A 17,050-nucleotide genomic window follows, 5' to 3' on the forward strand; every position below is an offset into this window, starting at 1 on the left:
CGTCCTCTTTGCAACAATCCTTCGAAACCCTAAACCTGTCTGGGTTTCGCCATGGTGGAGAGTGAATATTGTTACAAAGCTTCAAATCATTGCACTCTGCTCTACCAACCGCTGAATCATTTGCCAAAGCTTTAAAGCGGTTTTGGCATTGAATTGGGATGAAGAATCCACTATTTGCAGAATTAAAGATAGCCTTTACGTATTTTGTTTGGATAAAAAAGACATGCTGATTCGCATATATTTTATATCATTTCTGTTCATTTTTCGCTAAGTTTGCTATTTTCGAATTGTTCGCTGCTTTTTCAGTGTAAAGTGCCATTTTTTATTGATAATGATACGAGTTATTTATTATTGAATTGTTTTGTAGTTTTAGTTTTTTAATAATGCGTTAACTCTTTAAAAGTTACAACTTTTGATATAGGAGATTGATTTTGAAATGTTATGAACCAATTTATTAACGTGTTAGAATTATGATTTTGGATAGACAAAAAACTCACAATCTAGACTTCCGAAATTGTATTGGTTGAAATCTATTAAAAAAACTTTATTACAAGTAACATATGTTGAAAGAAAAAGAGAGTAAATTTTGAATTGTTGATTTCAAAAAGCTAGGCTATCCATTTCATATAGGAAATGATAGTTAGAGGGATGGGGATCTATATGGAGAGATAAGGGGTAAAGGTAGAGGGGGGGGGGGACTGAGTAATACAAATAATAGAAAGAAGGAAGAGAGATGGAGAGGCAAAAAGATAGAGAGAGAGAGAGAGATAGAAACATGGAGAGATTGTGTGTTTACACGAGTGAGAAAAATATGGAGAGACAAAGACGAAGGGAGTGGAAAGGCGATAATTAAGAAGAGGTGAGAGGAGAGAGGGAGATGAAGATATATGAAGTGATATATATAGAGAAATTTGTGTTTGTTGGTAGATAGATAGACAAAGTAGATCAAAGACAAATAGAGGAGATGGTGTTAGAAACAATAGTCCACCAAGATAATTGGGGAGGGTGAATCAGTTATCCAATTCAAACAATTGTCAACCTTAAATAATCTTAACCATTCAATCAAAGTAAACAAAAACCATAACAAGATGCACATACACAATTACACCAGATTTGTTAACTAGGGAAACCCTTGATTAGAGGGAAAATCATGCCCACAAAGATATACTAATATATATATTCCTTGTTAGAGGATGGACCCTGTTAGGAGTCTATAAACACATTCAGTACATAAGAGTCCCTATTAAGAGACTTTGAATCACTGTTAGGAGTTGTACAAGACAGAAGGATCCATTGTCCAAACAACTTCTGGGGCAAGACCATTGAACTCACTGTCCAACTGATCTCTCAACTATTCCTTGCAGAATAATTGTCTATACTGTGCTTTAACCTCTTTCCTCTGTCCTGTCAACTGGACCAATCACTATCAGACCTTGTAGACTAGGTCACGAACCTCGGATCCAATTATCAAACCTTGAATCTCTGAATAAAACCTTGACAATGAAGTTTTCTCCAACTTCATTCTGCTCTACTTATCTTCGCATTCCACTCTTCGTGCTTCTTGCAATCGTTCATCTATTCATCCATAACATAAGAAAATGTCCTTCCTTTATACCTAATCCATAAAACAATTCCCTGAGTCAGCTATTACACCTTCTCAATTAATTATTATAGGACCTTATTAAGAACACGTTACACTTAGAGATAACATTAATCTTTCACCGTGTAACTTGAATAACTTTCAGTACGTGTAATATCATGATGAGCGAGCATAGCCATGTCATCACCAACATGTCTTCTACACGCCTTTAACCTTTCTTCTCAGAATAACAATTTTACTAAGAGATATAACAAGTTTACCAGAACATGCTTCTGTAAACTCTATCTCCGAACAATCTTCACCAAAACTTGCATAACTTCTTCCAAACTTAGTATCTTATGCTTCTGAGGTTAGCTGCATATACTAGACACTTAGTAGTATCTCCCTTTAACCTCACTTAGTGAAAATGCTTAACGATGTGTCTTTACCAACTTGATCTTTTTGTTGTTCTTCTGTCAGATACCACAGAAAATTGCTATGTTGACATCAATGACAAACACAATCATGAATGTAACATATCATCATGATAATGATCTAATCATGTTTCTACAATACTCCCCCATAGAAGTATCAACAGCATTCATGCTTCTAACAATCTCCCCCTTTGGCATTGATGGCAACATATATGAAATACATCTAATTCCAAGAATACCAACTGTAAAGGATTGTTATCCTTTCTTTTAAAATCCTCTTCATCAATCATTCTCCCCATTGATATGCCTCAATGTACTCTATATCAAACTGTAATCTCTCCCTTCAACGTACTCTATATCACTAATAGTATTTAACAATTAGACAGTTTTTGGTTTTTTGTTCACTTAGTTTTCTACCTGTCCCAGCACCTTACCTATATTAGCAAGATTCAAGTACATTCTAAAATACCAATTAATTTATCAACTGAATCATCATTTTTAATCTCTCCCTGCAAATTCTCACCCAACCATTCTCTAGTAGTTGTTCTTCTCCCAGTTTGATCCCTGAAGCTTACAGCTTCTAGATGGCTTCCTGCAGTCTACAGCTTCTCCAAGGAGATTTCAGCCCATATTGAGGATTGAATTTTTGAAAAAGAGATTAGCCAAAGAGGCATCAATTTGTGCCTTCATTAGATCTGACCAACATCAATTTGTGCCTTATAAGTTTCGAATAATTGATATAATAAGCATTTGTTTTTTTATCAAAAATCTTGAATCGTCTTTAGATTGTGCCAATATTATTTTTCCTATTATTGTGTATCAAGATACAGAATGTTATCATGAGTGCTTGGAATAATAATAATGGCTTCTGTCTAATTTATTTGATAGCATTTGTTTGACTGTAATTTCCAATTGGTGATAAAATTCATTGACACCAAAGGCATCACTACAATTGTCTTTGACAGTGATCTTTTGGTGGTGATATTTAGCACAATAAAAGAGTGAAGGCTGCAGATCAATGATCATTTGGCAGCAATACCCTAGAGCATATCTTTCTTGTAGCAGTCCGATTGTCTTTGACAGGGTTTGCTTGGAAATTTCTCATATCTTTTTTACAAATCCATTTTGTACATTGGCTGTGTACTCAAACACTCCTTGCCAAGCCAATACACGCTTGCCAAGTCCAATATACTTGACAATGATATACATTCTTTTGCCTGATACTAATGTTCCCTTTCTGAGAGGAAAGGTCTTTGGGATGTCTTTGGGATGTCTAAGGAGACTAGTCATAGGTTTCATGCTCATTGCATCATGGCAACAATAGTTTTGATCATTTGGCAGCAATTCTTAAGTGTTGATTTTTGTTTATCTAAAAAGATTTTTTGGTGTTTTATTCACTATCCAAGCAGCCCGTTCATTTGGTGATTTTTCTTAGTTTGGCCCATAGGTTTTTTCACAATATTGTATGGTTTTCCCAACTTACATTGGCCACTCGTATTGTGAGGAGGCTTCCAATTGGTTAATTTCTTTCTTTCAAGTGGAGTATCTAATGTTTTTTGGAAATATTTTTGGCATTAGGGCTTGATATATCATGCTTAGAGTACTAGGTGGGCCCATGTTATAAGCCATCCTTGGATATTTAGACCAGTTTGGCAGCATGACACAAGCTTTTGCTATTTGTATAACCGAATGCCCTTTCATCACATTGTGAGTGCTTCCATAAGGCTCATGTGCACGCACGTGTTAGCTGAAATTGTGTTGATTGTGACTTGCGGAGGTGGTGACATGGACATCGCTTCTCTTTGCAGATTTCATATTGGAGGATATTCTCAAGTCTCCTTGATCCATTGTTTCTTCCTTGATTGGGGATCCTCCTAGTCTTGATGTGACACTTCCAGAAGCACTGATTTCTTCTGAGCTTTCAATGGTGAGACTTCTTCACTCTCATTCCATCATGGATATGGAGTTTCTTCCACATTTACCATTGGATTTCTCTCTTTCCAAGGGGAAACATGCATGTTGCCATTGGCTTCAGACATAATTCAATGGTTTTGAGGATACTTCATTATGGTGGGGCAATGTTGTCTCTCTCTTTCCCTTTGTTGGAGGGGTAATTTTATTGTACTCTTGTGATGGGCGTAGTTCTTGGGAGGTGTTGTGGAGACCTTCATACACCACATAATCTATCACTAGCATAATCTCTTTCTTGGAGAGGAGTTTTGTCCCAAAAGGTTTTCTTCTTTTCTTCATTTGTAAGAGATTTAGTTGCATAATTGGTTTCTCATGGGTACCTTACATAACTAGTTGTTGGGACCCATATATTACATTCTGCATATTAGCCTTGCATGATAATGCTTCTTACTAAGTTGCACTTAATGGGTGGTGTTATGACAGACAAGGTTTTACTTATTTACTTGCTTAAGTTTACTTAGGCAGTTAGCAATTAGTATTTTAAAATAAGGCAGTTTTTAGTTTTCTGTTCAGGTTTCTCTACCTAATCCCGCATTTTGCCTAAATTACCAAGATTCATGTACATAATAAAATATCAATTCGTTTATCAATTGGATCATAATTTTCAATCTGTCTTTGCAAATTCTTGCTTGACCATTCTCTAGCGGTTGTTCTTCTCCCGATTTGATCCCTAAATTTTGTCAATTCAAGATGGATTCCTATTCATCCCTGCACATCCAAAATTGATAGAATCTAGAAGATAAAAGTTTACTACCATATCGAAGACAGGTTTGGGGTGGTCTTTTAAAGGTACCCGACAAATAATCAAATAATTGGCATGAATTTTCCATAGTCGATGAAGAAGTGTGCTTTCGGGGCTTGCCAAGTACTCTCATACTCCGAGTCTGAGAACTATGCGTAAAATTAATTTTGGAATCAACTATCTATGCTATTCAATCACCACTTTGGATCACTCAATGATCCATCATCACAAAGAGGAGAGTGATGCTTTAGATTGCAGACATAACCTTAAAAATGGTAGAGGGGAAATGATAGTATCACCAGAAAATGAAATACAGGACATGAGGAAAATGAAGCTGGGGAGTTGAAATAATATAGATCCATAAGTAAGTTTTATCAAATTAAATGGATCATTGAGTAATCAAATGATAAAGGTTCATTGAGTGTGATCCAAAACATTGATTTTTTTCAGAAACACAATAAAATCAGAAAGCAATCTTACACACTCTTGAAATATATGACACTATATTAATAACAACAGATTTAAAGTATACAACTAATATCAAGAATGATCTTTTAAAGCTCTCAAACGATTTCAATAACCATTGAAAGAAACCAAACTATTGAAATACTGAAGCACTGTCTTAAGATGGTAGCACGAAATTATATATTGAATTTGAACTCTACTAGGGTTGCAATCAGCACAGCTGTTCAGATAAAGATTATTGAATAATTTAATCATATACTCAGAATTAAAATATTCATAAAGAAATAGCTAAGGAAGTGCAATCATAGAGAGATTTTCTTGCAAGTACATTATCGACTTCATGAGGGAATAATTTTTAGATTACTCAAGGCATGAGAATGATATAAGGTTGAAAGATATACTGAGAATTGACTGTTTGAAATATATCAAAACAAATATAGCATTTCAATTCTATAAAAAAGCAGACAACTTCTGAGAGACTGTTATTGCTTTATTTGATAACACTGATGGTTTTTATTTTCATGTTACAAGCATACATAGTATTTATTCTGGTGTTTCTGCCATTGTTTTAATCGAATCCTGTGATATTATAATAACATGTTTTTTGAACACTGCCAACCATACAGAACATTGGTTTTGAATTCTCTGAAAATAGCCACACAATCTATTATCTCTTAAGATGCTAATTTTGTGAAACATACTTATATCAAACAATTAAACTGTAGTTAAAAGAGCAGTTATATCATACCCACCATACGGATTTGTAAATATTGTCAATGAGAGCCTGATCAATTAGATACCTTGAAAAGAGATGTTTTAAGTATTTCTGAGTGAGATCGAGACACTCCATTCATGCTATGGGAGGCCACAATAGATAAGTTTGCCATACGAACACTCTGCAAAAATGATAAATTTGAAATATTATAAAATTATTCAAATGAATCCACTTCTGTATATGTAATATACTAATCAGAAAGGGACATTAAAGGGATTCAAAAACCAGCACATATTTAGAATTTATGCTCTGCAAAAAATGGAATCTCTACCAAAGGGCATGTTGATTCCAAAGTTTAAATGAGCCATGAGTTGCAGATGCTACCCAAAATCCTTTTTTACAAAACCATAATATTGACAATATTTTTTCTCAACACAACATGCAACTTTGCTGGCTTTGATGTTTTGGATATTGAACTTGGGCCATCACCATAAAAAGATCCTCGCCTAACCCAGACACTTGTCAATAATGAAAGATAAACAGATAATGAAGTAAATATTTAACTTGCCTTCCTTATCTACATGTCGGTTGAAAAAAGAATCAATAATCTAGCTACTCCAGAATAATAAGAAACCTAAAGAGAAGCATTTGTACACCTTGAAAAGGGAGAACCTATTGAAATGTTTGTATCTACAGAAATGGAAGCCTAACTAGGAATTCACCCCTAAGATGAATAAGTGGATGTGAACGGTTGAGAGTAGAGACACCTACACATCCACTTATTGACAGAAGAATTTAATATCACTGGTATGATTTATTTATGCATTAATAAGTTAGTTTAGAAAGTTAAATATTCATATTTAACTTTCTTTGTGCAAGTAAATATTAGTTTAGAAAGTTAAATATTCATATTTAACTTTCTTAATGCAACTAAATACTAAATATCCCTTTGTTTAAATAACAAATTGGAGACATAAAATGCAAATGGGGACTAAAGTTTTTTTTTTTTTAATATTTTTAGTGACATTGGGAAATAATAAAGGAAATGAATCTACAGAAAAGTTGGGGAAAAAACAATCCCGAGAAAATAGGAGGAAAATGTAAAATAGCAACAAAATAAGGAAAGGCAAAAGGAATGGGGAAAAGTGATTTTATTTATCCCACATTGGTAAATGAGTGAATGAGCTCTTATGAGAGTGTTATAAAGGATTTGCAGAAGTCTAGAAAATACAAGAAATTAGTGAAATTGTTTGGAGAGTTCTTCTCAGGAGCTTGGAGAAGGAAAGCTCTCTTCGCTTACAATCTCTGTGCTGTCGAAAGAAAAAATCTGTGAATTTGATCGAGTATTAAGGTAATAGATTGTTCAATCTATCTATCCATATCCTTTTTAAATCAGTTGTTCTGAAGGAATTGATTTGAGAGGTTGAAGAATATATTTGTGGCCACACTGCTGTGATTGAATTGCCATTGCTGGCAATATTTATATATCAGCTTGGTGAACTTATGGATACTGTACAATTCTGAGAATACCCAAGTCAAAGCTGTATCAATCTGGGAGCAATCTGCAGTGAGCTGTACATGTTTGAAAAGTGAAACACCCAGGACTAGGTCGCTCGGGTCTGAAATTGCAAGTGAAGTGCATACAGGTCTGTAATTTTCAAGGGAGTGCCGAGCAGATCTGCAAACAATTACAGGTAGTTGTGCATGCCTGAAACTATATTGTATTTGAGTGAAAGCATTTGATAAGCGACATCTAGGGTTTACTTCTGCTATTATTGTGCTGAGCAGAAAATCTGGTATGTAGATTTACATTCTGCTGTTGATATTAATCAAGAAATCCTTGAGTTAATCTGCTGGTAATGTATTTCGATGTTCTTAGTTTCAAAATAGAGAATATAAATTTAAAATGTTGAAGTTTGGTATTCAATAGCTGCTGTACGTGTAATTTCAGTCATTTCTGTATTGTGTCAATTCCGTATGTGTTTCTATACTGAAAACTTTAAGAAAAACCAAAAAAAAAAAAGAAGTAGAATTACATGTCACAAGGGCTGGCCATTACGTACAAAAGCCATATTACACCTTAGAAAGCAACAGAGGAGGAAGCCTACATGGGACATGTTTAAACTAAGATCTATGTAATTCATTACAAACAATTGAACTTCTCAGGTGGCAGTATTTCTAATACAGTCAAAATGTCCATGTCTAAGACAATGCACCTTTGAATTCAGAAGCACTTACCAAATAACATCATAGAAATTCTTAAATACAAAAATATCTCATAATGCATCCAAATCATAATATGAAATTGTTTTCCTACTGTCCTTTCCTTTTTCACAAGTTCCTTGACAGATGAGCCTTAAATGTGAGAAAGAAAAAAGGTATACAAGACAATGTTATCAATGAATTCAAGAAATTATTATGCAAGATGTGACCACATTACTCTGAAACTTGAAGGATTCTTTTGAACATCTTTGAGGGCTACTATACTCAAAATGTTTAAACACAATGTAACTAAAATGTTTAATTAGCCAAAAGATATCACAAACTGTAACCCCTAGCTTCTTTGTAAGAATTTGTCAATATGTCCCTCCCCTTCCGAAAATGATATGAAGATGGAAAAATGTTTTGACAGGTGAATAGTTTCAGTGAGAGTTCTATGTTTCCCTAGCCTAGCTAACCTGTATCTCAATGCACAATGCCAATACATCAATGTCCGGGATAGTTCTACTATGTAATGAAATGAATCCATTTTGATACCAAATGAATCTCATCACGTCTTTGTTTTTCTACAAGCCAACTTTCAAATGAGAAATGTCTTTCTATCCAGTGAAGGGAGGACATTAAGTACAAACTGCATCTTTCCACAATTAAGCTACTAAGGTAAAGAAATCATGAAGAAAAGCTACTATCTTAAAGTAGGCCACCCTTTGCACAGCAATGTGGTGGTTAATGCACATGTAGTTTTGTATACTATAAGATACATTCTACTAAACAATAAGATTGTCAAAAAATGTTGAAATGAAAACAGTAATACCAATCAACATACTGTTAAAAAAAGTTTGTACCTACAAAACTCATATTACAAAAAATATGAAAATGCATTCAGGTATCGCTCATTAATAGAAAGGCACGCAAGACATAGCAAAAGAGAGAAATGAAAACTGTTTTCAATATTTATCCTAGCATCTGTATATGTAGTTGGCAAGCCTACCTTCACAGCACCTTCTTCAATGATTGACATTCGGGCAAGCCGAGCAAAGTCTGAACTAATATGTCTCTTTAGATCCTCCAAGAAGAAGAAATTTATATCATATATAATCTGCAAAATAATTTAGTCAAACAAAAGCTCTATTATATGATTGTCAAAAAGAAAAGGTAAGTTGGCATGTACAGATGCCATCAATAAGATAACAACAATTATATGTTAAGGAAGTGGTGTATTATTGATCTCAACCCTGCGATTTAAGTCAAAAGTAATCTAAAGGATCAAAAAAAATAGAAACAATAGACCATAATCACTTTAAACATGGTAATTCATAAACAATTAAGATGGCTTACTGTCATGCATCATGCATATATTTGAATATCTATGATGCATTTACTTGAATATGTAATAGTGACTAGAGCATCTATGTAAATGCACTGCAATAGACCACATTGATAATCTCACTAAACAACACAATTAAAAAGCAATTTCTCAAATAGAATGCTATTGAACAATGATTCCATCTAATTCAACATGAGGATTACGTGCTCACATGACTTTCATTTCAAATTATAAACTTTGCAATTAATTTGCTAATTTGAAAAATGCAATGTAACAGAAATAATTAGTTCATTTAGAAACAAAAAATAAGATAAAGGAACATCTCAACTCTCAATAGTATTATAGTCCTTAAGGTGCCATTAACGGATACATACCTTAACAAGTATAATATTTTTCAGAGTCAAACCTTTTTTCATGTAAATGATGAGGATAAAAGAAATTAGAACTAACAAGTTAGTCTTATTTTGTTTGGTAGAGTAAACAAAGAAAACTGCATAGGTTTTATAATCCCCTTGTTAATAGCATTTTTGTATCCAAAGGTGAAATTTTTATGAAAGAGTAGTGTAGGCTCATCAAACATAACATGTTGAAATATCTATAGGGGCCTCCCCCAGCCTATGATGATAATGCTAATGCGCAACCCACTGGTTTTTTAGTTCTGAGTACTACAAGTCTGAAGTCCATCAAGCAGCTCCTCATTTAGTTCTACAGTTCAAGAAAGGTAAGACAATTATTTCATCTCATCCTCCGATTCATATACTGGATGCGTGTATTATTTAAAAAAGACTTAAAAGAAGTCACCAAATGAAGAAGATTAAAACCATGGGGAGCTATATGTTTTTCCACATTCTAAAACTGATTTTAAACCATCAAGTTTTGAAGATACATGTACTAATGATGTTTGGATGGAAATGCAGCCAAATGAAATGAATTCAACTCATAAGAATAATATTTGGGAGTTTTTAAAACTCCCGCATGACAAGAAATTTAGTGGTACTAAGTGGGTCTAAAAGACAAAGTACAGAAGTGATAATAGTATTGAAGTACACACATGTTTAGTTGTTTAGGTTTCACTAAAAGGTATAGCATAGATGATGAAAAGTGTCTTCTTGAACAGGCACTTAGAAAAGGAAGTGTACATACAGTAGCCACAAGGTTTTCAAGTACAAAGTAAGTAAAACCACATAGATGATGATTTCACTAGCATCTCAAAAGACATGGGGCATACATCATACAGATGTGAAAAGTATCTTCTTGAACAGGCACTTAGAAAAGGAAGTCTATATACAGTAGCCACAAGGTTTTCAAGTACAAAGTAAGTAAAACCAAGCCTACAAGTTGAAGAAGGCTTTTTATGGCCTCAGGTAAGCACCAAGAATGGGTGTATCCGAATTGATAGATACTTTGAGCAAAGTAGCTTCAAGATGAAGAACAAATTCAACATTAATATGATGAATAACTTCGGAATAAAAGGTTTTAGTACCATTGACATTTTTTGTAACGCTACTTATTTCCAATGTATTAAACTGGGCAGAATACGTCAAAGTTTATTTTATATGCCAGCTGCATAGCAGATTTATTAATGCTATTATAGAACTTTAAAGATTATAAAATTACATTTATAATTCAAATACAAATAAACGAGATGCTTATTTATCGCTATTAACATTCTTAAGAGTAAAGAACATTATTTTTGGAGTGAATTAATATTTACTCATAGCTTAAATTTAACTTGGGCACTATGCATTAATCAATTAAGTAACGATCAGTGTATGTGGATTTTCTAATGATGCGACAAGCTTGGTCTTTAGAAAATTCAAACATTGATCTTTACCTTCATGCTTCTTCCCATCACTGCCCTTCTCAAAAAATGGGGGTGCTCAACACTCTCAGCACCCGTACCCTTTGTATTTGTAATAATGACCACATTGACCTTGAGCTTTCCCACCTCTTTCAAGTTTTCAAACTCAATGATTATCACAAAAGGAAGATCCTCAAATCTTTCAAGAATGCCAAAGAACAATCTTATCCCATTCCAAAACCTATCTTGTCTAAATCCTATCCCATTGCGACTGTTTTTTTTGTTGAAGGCATCTCATATAAGATCTCTAAGATTCTCCATAAGGAGGGTTTTTTTTGTGCCTTCAAACCCATATCAATCATGAGAAAACTCACTCACTCAGGTCAAAGATCCCTCCCCACCTCTCCTCTACTCTAGAGTGTACAAAATTGATTGTTCATGTGGCACTCCATATATTGAGGAGATAGGTTGATCTATCAATAGTAGAGTCAAGGAACGCTTTGTTTAATCAGCTCTTGTTGAGCATTCACACTGGACTAAACATCACATCTACCTTGAGAATACTCAACTTACGATCAAGGAAGAGTGTTTTTTCAAACACAAACTTTATGAGGCCATTACCATTACACACCATACTAACAACCTCAATAGGGATGAAGGGTGGTACATAAATCAAGCTTAGAAAGCTCTTCTCAATTCACTCCATTCAAGATGCTTTCTCTACTGCTCTCTTTGGTTTTTCCTTCTTTTGACACTTTTCCTAAGCTGGCCTTATTTTTGATGTTTGCTCTTTTCATCATCATTTTTCCTTTTTCATTTTCTTCTCTCTTCGCTTAGCAGCCTTTTCCTCTTGGTTCTTGTTTTTCTATTTTTCAGCTTTCTTTTGTTATCTTTGGTCCTTAGTTTTGCTTTCATTTTGTGTTTATCATGATGCTTTTCTTGTTTGGTCTCTCTTTTTGCTTTTAGTTGATGCTTATTATTATTTCATTTAATTTAGATTTATAATTGTTCTTTTGTCTCTTCTTGGTTGAGTTCTTTTGTCTCTTCTTGGTTGATTTCCATTTGTTCTATTATTAATTTGTGTCTTTATATATGTTTTTCTTTTTACATTTCTTTTCTTATGGTATTCCTTTTGTTTGACGTTTTCTTTATGATCTGTTTCATTATTCCTTGTATGATTATTTATTTCTTTTCCTCATTTTTTTTTACTTTTATTGTGTTTATTTTGTTAATATCTATATGTTTCTTTTTCTTCTCTTTTTTCTCTTTTTCCATTTTGTTATTTGTCTAGCTGTATTTTCAAGACTTTTGTTCTGATTGGCTGAAATTTATTTATTATTTATTAACTAATTTTTTTTTCTTTTTTAGATTGGTAGTTATTTTTGTCTTTCTTGGTTGATGGCTTGCTTTTCCTGTTCTCCTTTGGTTTATTAACTTGTTTCTTGGTTAATTTCTTCCCCCTTGATTTTCTTGTATGACCCTTTCTTTAATTTAGTTATTCACTTTGTTACGATTTTCTTAGGTCTATTCATTTTCTTTTTTATTGTGTTATTGTTCAGAATTTTGTGGGAGGATTTCAATGTTCATTTTGATCTCCTTAGTTTGTTTTGTTATTAGCTTTCAGGGACAAGGTTCGAAGTTATGGGGGTGTTAGGGGTTCCCATGAGGTCACTTGCCTAGTTAGCAACTGTCTTTAGACTGTAACACGTGTTGATTACTCCAACAATTATACCAAATTTATGTGGGTCCGTGTTGGTAAGCTGACAATGCACCCGAGAGACTAAATTGTCGTGTGTTACTTTCCTCCATCATCTTCTTTATATGCTATACATAATGGGCTAGAGGGGAGCCCCTATATGGAATTATATGACAACATCGCTCAATTTTCTATGGTGGGAGATATTACCATTGTTGGGGATTTCAATGCACAGACCAAGGACATGCAAACCCCCGCTCCATTGCCAAGTAGTGGATTCAATGTGTACTTCTGAGTCGAAACCATCTTCCTTGGGTCTTCATAGATCCTCTAATGACTATTTAGGGCCCCTCACCTACAATCATCATCTACACCAGCTATGCAAGTCCTTGGACTTGGTGATCATGAACAGTCTTCCATGCTTTCCTGACTCCAGATTGTTCACTTATTGGCCTCATTGTGGCGTTGCGAATGTTGTGGACTATTCCCTTGCCAGTCCCTCCTTCATCCCCTCCATCAATCATTTCATTGTCAACCCCCTTCCCCTAGCGAACCATGTCGTCCTCAGCCTTGCTATCCATGTGTCCCCCTCCCCCCTCTTGTTGCCGCCTCTGCCCCCCCACCCAAATCGTACCTCCTTCGGCTTTGACAATAGAAAATAGGACCTCTTCACCCTTCACCTCAAATAGCTCCTTCACTTGGATTCTTTCACCACCCTTGAGTGTGCCTCCACCATGTTTGACCATCTTTTCGACTCTATTTGTTAGGCTTTCCTCCTCTCATTCATGCACCACACCACCTTGTCGATCCCTCTCCCCAAGCGTAAGAATACCTTCCCTATGAATAAGTTTGATGATGACTATAAGTGCTCCCGCTGTACTTTATGCACAACTTCCACCCTAACCCTACTAACTTCACATGGCAAAAATACTCCTACCGCTACAAGAAATCCATCTTCATCACATAGCGTAGCATAACTCTTCAAGCCTCACTCCTACAATCCCCCTAAGCCTTCTGGTGCACACTTTGTCCTCATAGGTCCCCCCTCCCCCCACCTTTGATCATGACTTGCTGCTCTCTAACACATCCACTATTTATTATAGCCTCAACCAACCATCCATCCTTTGCCCCCCACCCCCCCAACTACCATCTTTTCACCAACACCAACATCAAAGAGAGAGATGAGGAAGGGTTCCACACAGAACTCTTCAAGCAAGTATCACGATGTTGGGCTCCTTCCTCGCCAATCTCTTCAACATAGGGATTTGCACCAGTTTCCCCACTCTTGGTCAAGACCATCATTCATCCAATTCACAAGACTGGCCCACTCTCGAATCCCAACAACTACAACAGTATTATGCTTGGGCATACATTCTCTAAATTGAAAGCCACAGTTTTGCACACAATTCTTTCTCAAGAGTTGTATAAGCATCCTACTTAGACTATGGGACAAGCGGGTTTCCGATCGGATTATCAAACCATGAACCACATTTTGAGTCTCAATGCTATTATTGAGGACGCCAAGCATTGCTCCTAAAAGGTTTAATGTTGCTTTGTGGGTTTTAGCAAGGCTTTTGATTTTGTACTCAAGAAGGCTCTTTCCAAAGACTTTGCGATATTGGTATTTTTGAGACACTTGACTGCCATCATAGGACTCTACAAGACAGGTGTTGGTCACATTAAGGCCCTCAGTGGGGTGTCAGACCTTGTTTGGGTTGTATATTGAGCTAGAGGTGTTTCTTCAAGTGCATTCAGTTTCAAGGGAAGGTTGTTCTTTACAACAAGTCTTGATTTATGTTTTGCTCTTTCCGAATGATGGGGTCCTCTTGGCCTTCACTCTTGAGGGCTTACAGAGACTTCTTGATGACCTTGCTCCATTTTGTGACTCACGGCAGTTGACAGTTAAGCTTGGTAAGACTAAAGTGATGGTTTTCAATAGTCTCAAGATCTCTCACCTCCACTTCTTTTGTCAAGGCACAGAGGTTGACACCTTCTGTTCCTAATAACTTATATATGGTCCACAACATTCGCAACCCCATAGTCCCCAATATTATTAAATGATTTAATTTAATAACTTTGTATGTATGGTCTCAAAATTAAAATTATTATCTCTTTGGACCTTTTTTTGTTGGTAATATCCTGGCCGTGTTGAAACTTTTTTGTAATCCTTTGGGAAGTTTCCCCAAAACCATATATAAGGTTAAGATAGTTGTTGTAGGTACACGAATTGTATTTTCCTTTATATGTGTGAATTCCTATCAAACTTCAGCTATCTGCCATTTCGAAGGTGAAAGATCCTTCCTACTTGGCATCTATAGTTTCGGTGGGACCCTCACCCTATTTTTCCTCTTCTCTTAGTCCAAATTGTTGTATTGAAGATCTATTGGATATAATTTGAAGTGTTATCATTATTTCCTCTTGCATGTATGAATTTGCATCAATGGCAACATCTAATAGTATAATTGGTCATTCATGGCATCATTGTGATATCCAAGTCCAAAGGCAGAATCCAACCACATTGCACGCACAAAGACCATTTCCTAGGCATTGACGTATGATGGAGGCCCTTGCTAACCATACGACTAGTCAACATACCATATACAAGAATCAAAATCATTGTACGGAAATACTCAAGCATACCACTATACAACATATGTCGAACATGCACTACTAGGCTCCAACATATGCTGGCCAAAAAGTCAAGCACCGTGCATGACCTCAAAATACACAAATCACACCCTACAGTTTCGTATCCATATTCTAGCACATAATTGGCCATACACACATGCATATACTGTACAATGGCTACCTTGGACTCTACAACAGTTGAGAGAGCCCATACTAAGCCAAGAAGAATGCACAGGTTGTTTGGTTACAGAGGGTCATACACTTGCATTGTACCTTCCAAGGTTGGGCACATCACAATGGTTCAAGTTGGTGATTCTACTGGCTTATCAGGTAGTCGATGCAAGTGTACACCAAATGAGATCTCGTTTTGTTGACAGAAAGGGGAAACCTCAGGATCATGCGGCTAAAGTCTTGACACCATTAAGGGAGCAAACCAGAAGCCAAGCATGGCTCAATAATACCATATGGTCAGCGGGGAAGAATGAAGAGTCGTGGAGGAGACATTACAAAAGTTAACAAAAGGAAAGATAAATCCAAGACAAAATGGGCATGGCGATAATCCTATCGCACGAAGAGCAAACCCTCAGAATTCATGCTCTTGACCATCGATGCTAACATTTTTGCCTAGAACCAAAGCACCTCACAAAGAACCAAAGCCTACATTGTAGGAAATGCAAGAGAAACTAAGGCAAGATTGGAGGACCATGGATCTCGAAGGAGACATCCTTCGAGGATTGTATGAATATGAGATTGAGATATTAGGGCAGTAGCAATCGTGGCTGCTACAATGATGACCTCAAGTGGAAGATAGGCAAGGTAAAAAGCTATCATCCTTCAATGGATCTGGATCAATTTCTACACAGGCATGGGTGCAAAATACAAACACATTTCCAACATAACACAATGCTAGAGGATGAGTAAATCAAATTTGTAGCACTTCACTTGGAAAGGCTTGCTCAAAAATGTCAGCATTAGGGAATAGTTACATGGGTCATGATCAAATAACCTCCAACGTCAAATTCACAGAGAGGCTGATAGACCACTTTATCAAGAAAGATATAGAACTCAATTTTAAGGAGTTGGTGTAGCTCAATCTAGATCACTCAATAGTTGTATAAAAAAATTCAATGAATTGTCTATGTTGGTAACAAATATCTCAGAGAGATGATAGATTGTGTTGTTCATGGATGGGCTAATGGAACCTCTGAAAGGTTGGGTAAAAGGATTCAAGCCCATCATGCTCACCAAAGCAATTAAGAAGGCACATAACATGGAAGCATCCTCCTCTTCTTTCTCCAGGAGTTATTTGTACCCCAAGCCATTTCTTGCTTCGAAGATGAAAGACAACAAAGCACACAAAAAGATGTTGTCATTAGATGAGGCCATGACACAAGAGCTAAGGAGATAACTCTATTTTACCTGTAGGGAGCCGTCGGAACCAAGCCACTAATGCTTAGGCAAAGTGGAAATCA

At 35.7% G+C, this 17,050-nt stretch overlaps 1 protein-coding gene across 1 annotated transcript in view; it reads right to left on the reverse strand.

Annotated features, from left to right (window-relative positions):
• The window catches only part of LOC149566376 (uncharacterized), a 261,740-nt gene that overhangs the window by 165,738 nt on the left and 78,952 nt on the right, over window positions 1-17,050 (reverse strand). Inside the window, exons 11-12 of the mRNA XM_089819749.1 lie at window positions 9,118-9,225; window positions 5,992-6,087 (exon numbers count right to left, since the gene is read on the reverse strand). Of these exons, the coding sequence (XP_089675875.1) occupies window positions 5,992-6,087; window positions 9,118-9,225 (204 nt within the window). The remainder of the gene's footprint in view (window positions 1-5,991; window positions 6,088-9,117; window positions 9,226-17,050) is intronic.

Source organism: Cupressus sempervirens, chromosome 3 (assembly GCF_028749045.1).
Source record: "Cupressus sempervirens isolate cs-2001-9-10 chromosome 3, ASM2874904v1, whole genome shotgun sequence".
Classification (NCBI taxonomy): Eukaryota; Viridiplantae; Streptophyta; class Pinopsida; order Cupressales; family Cupressaceae; genus Cupressus; species Cupressus sempervirens.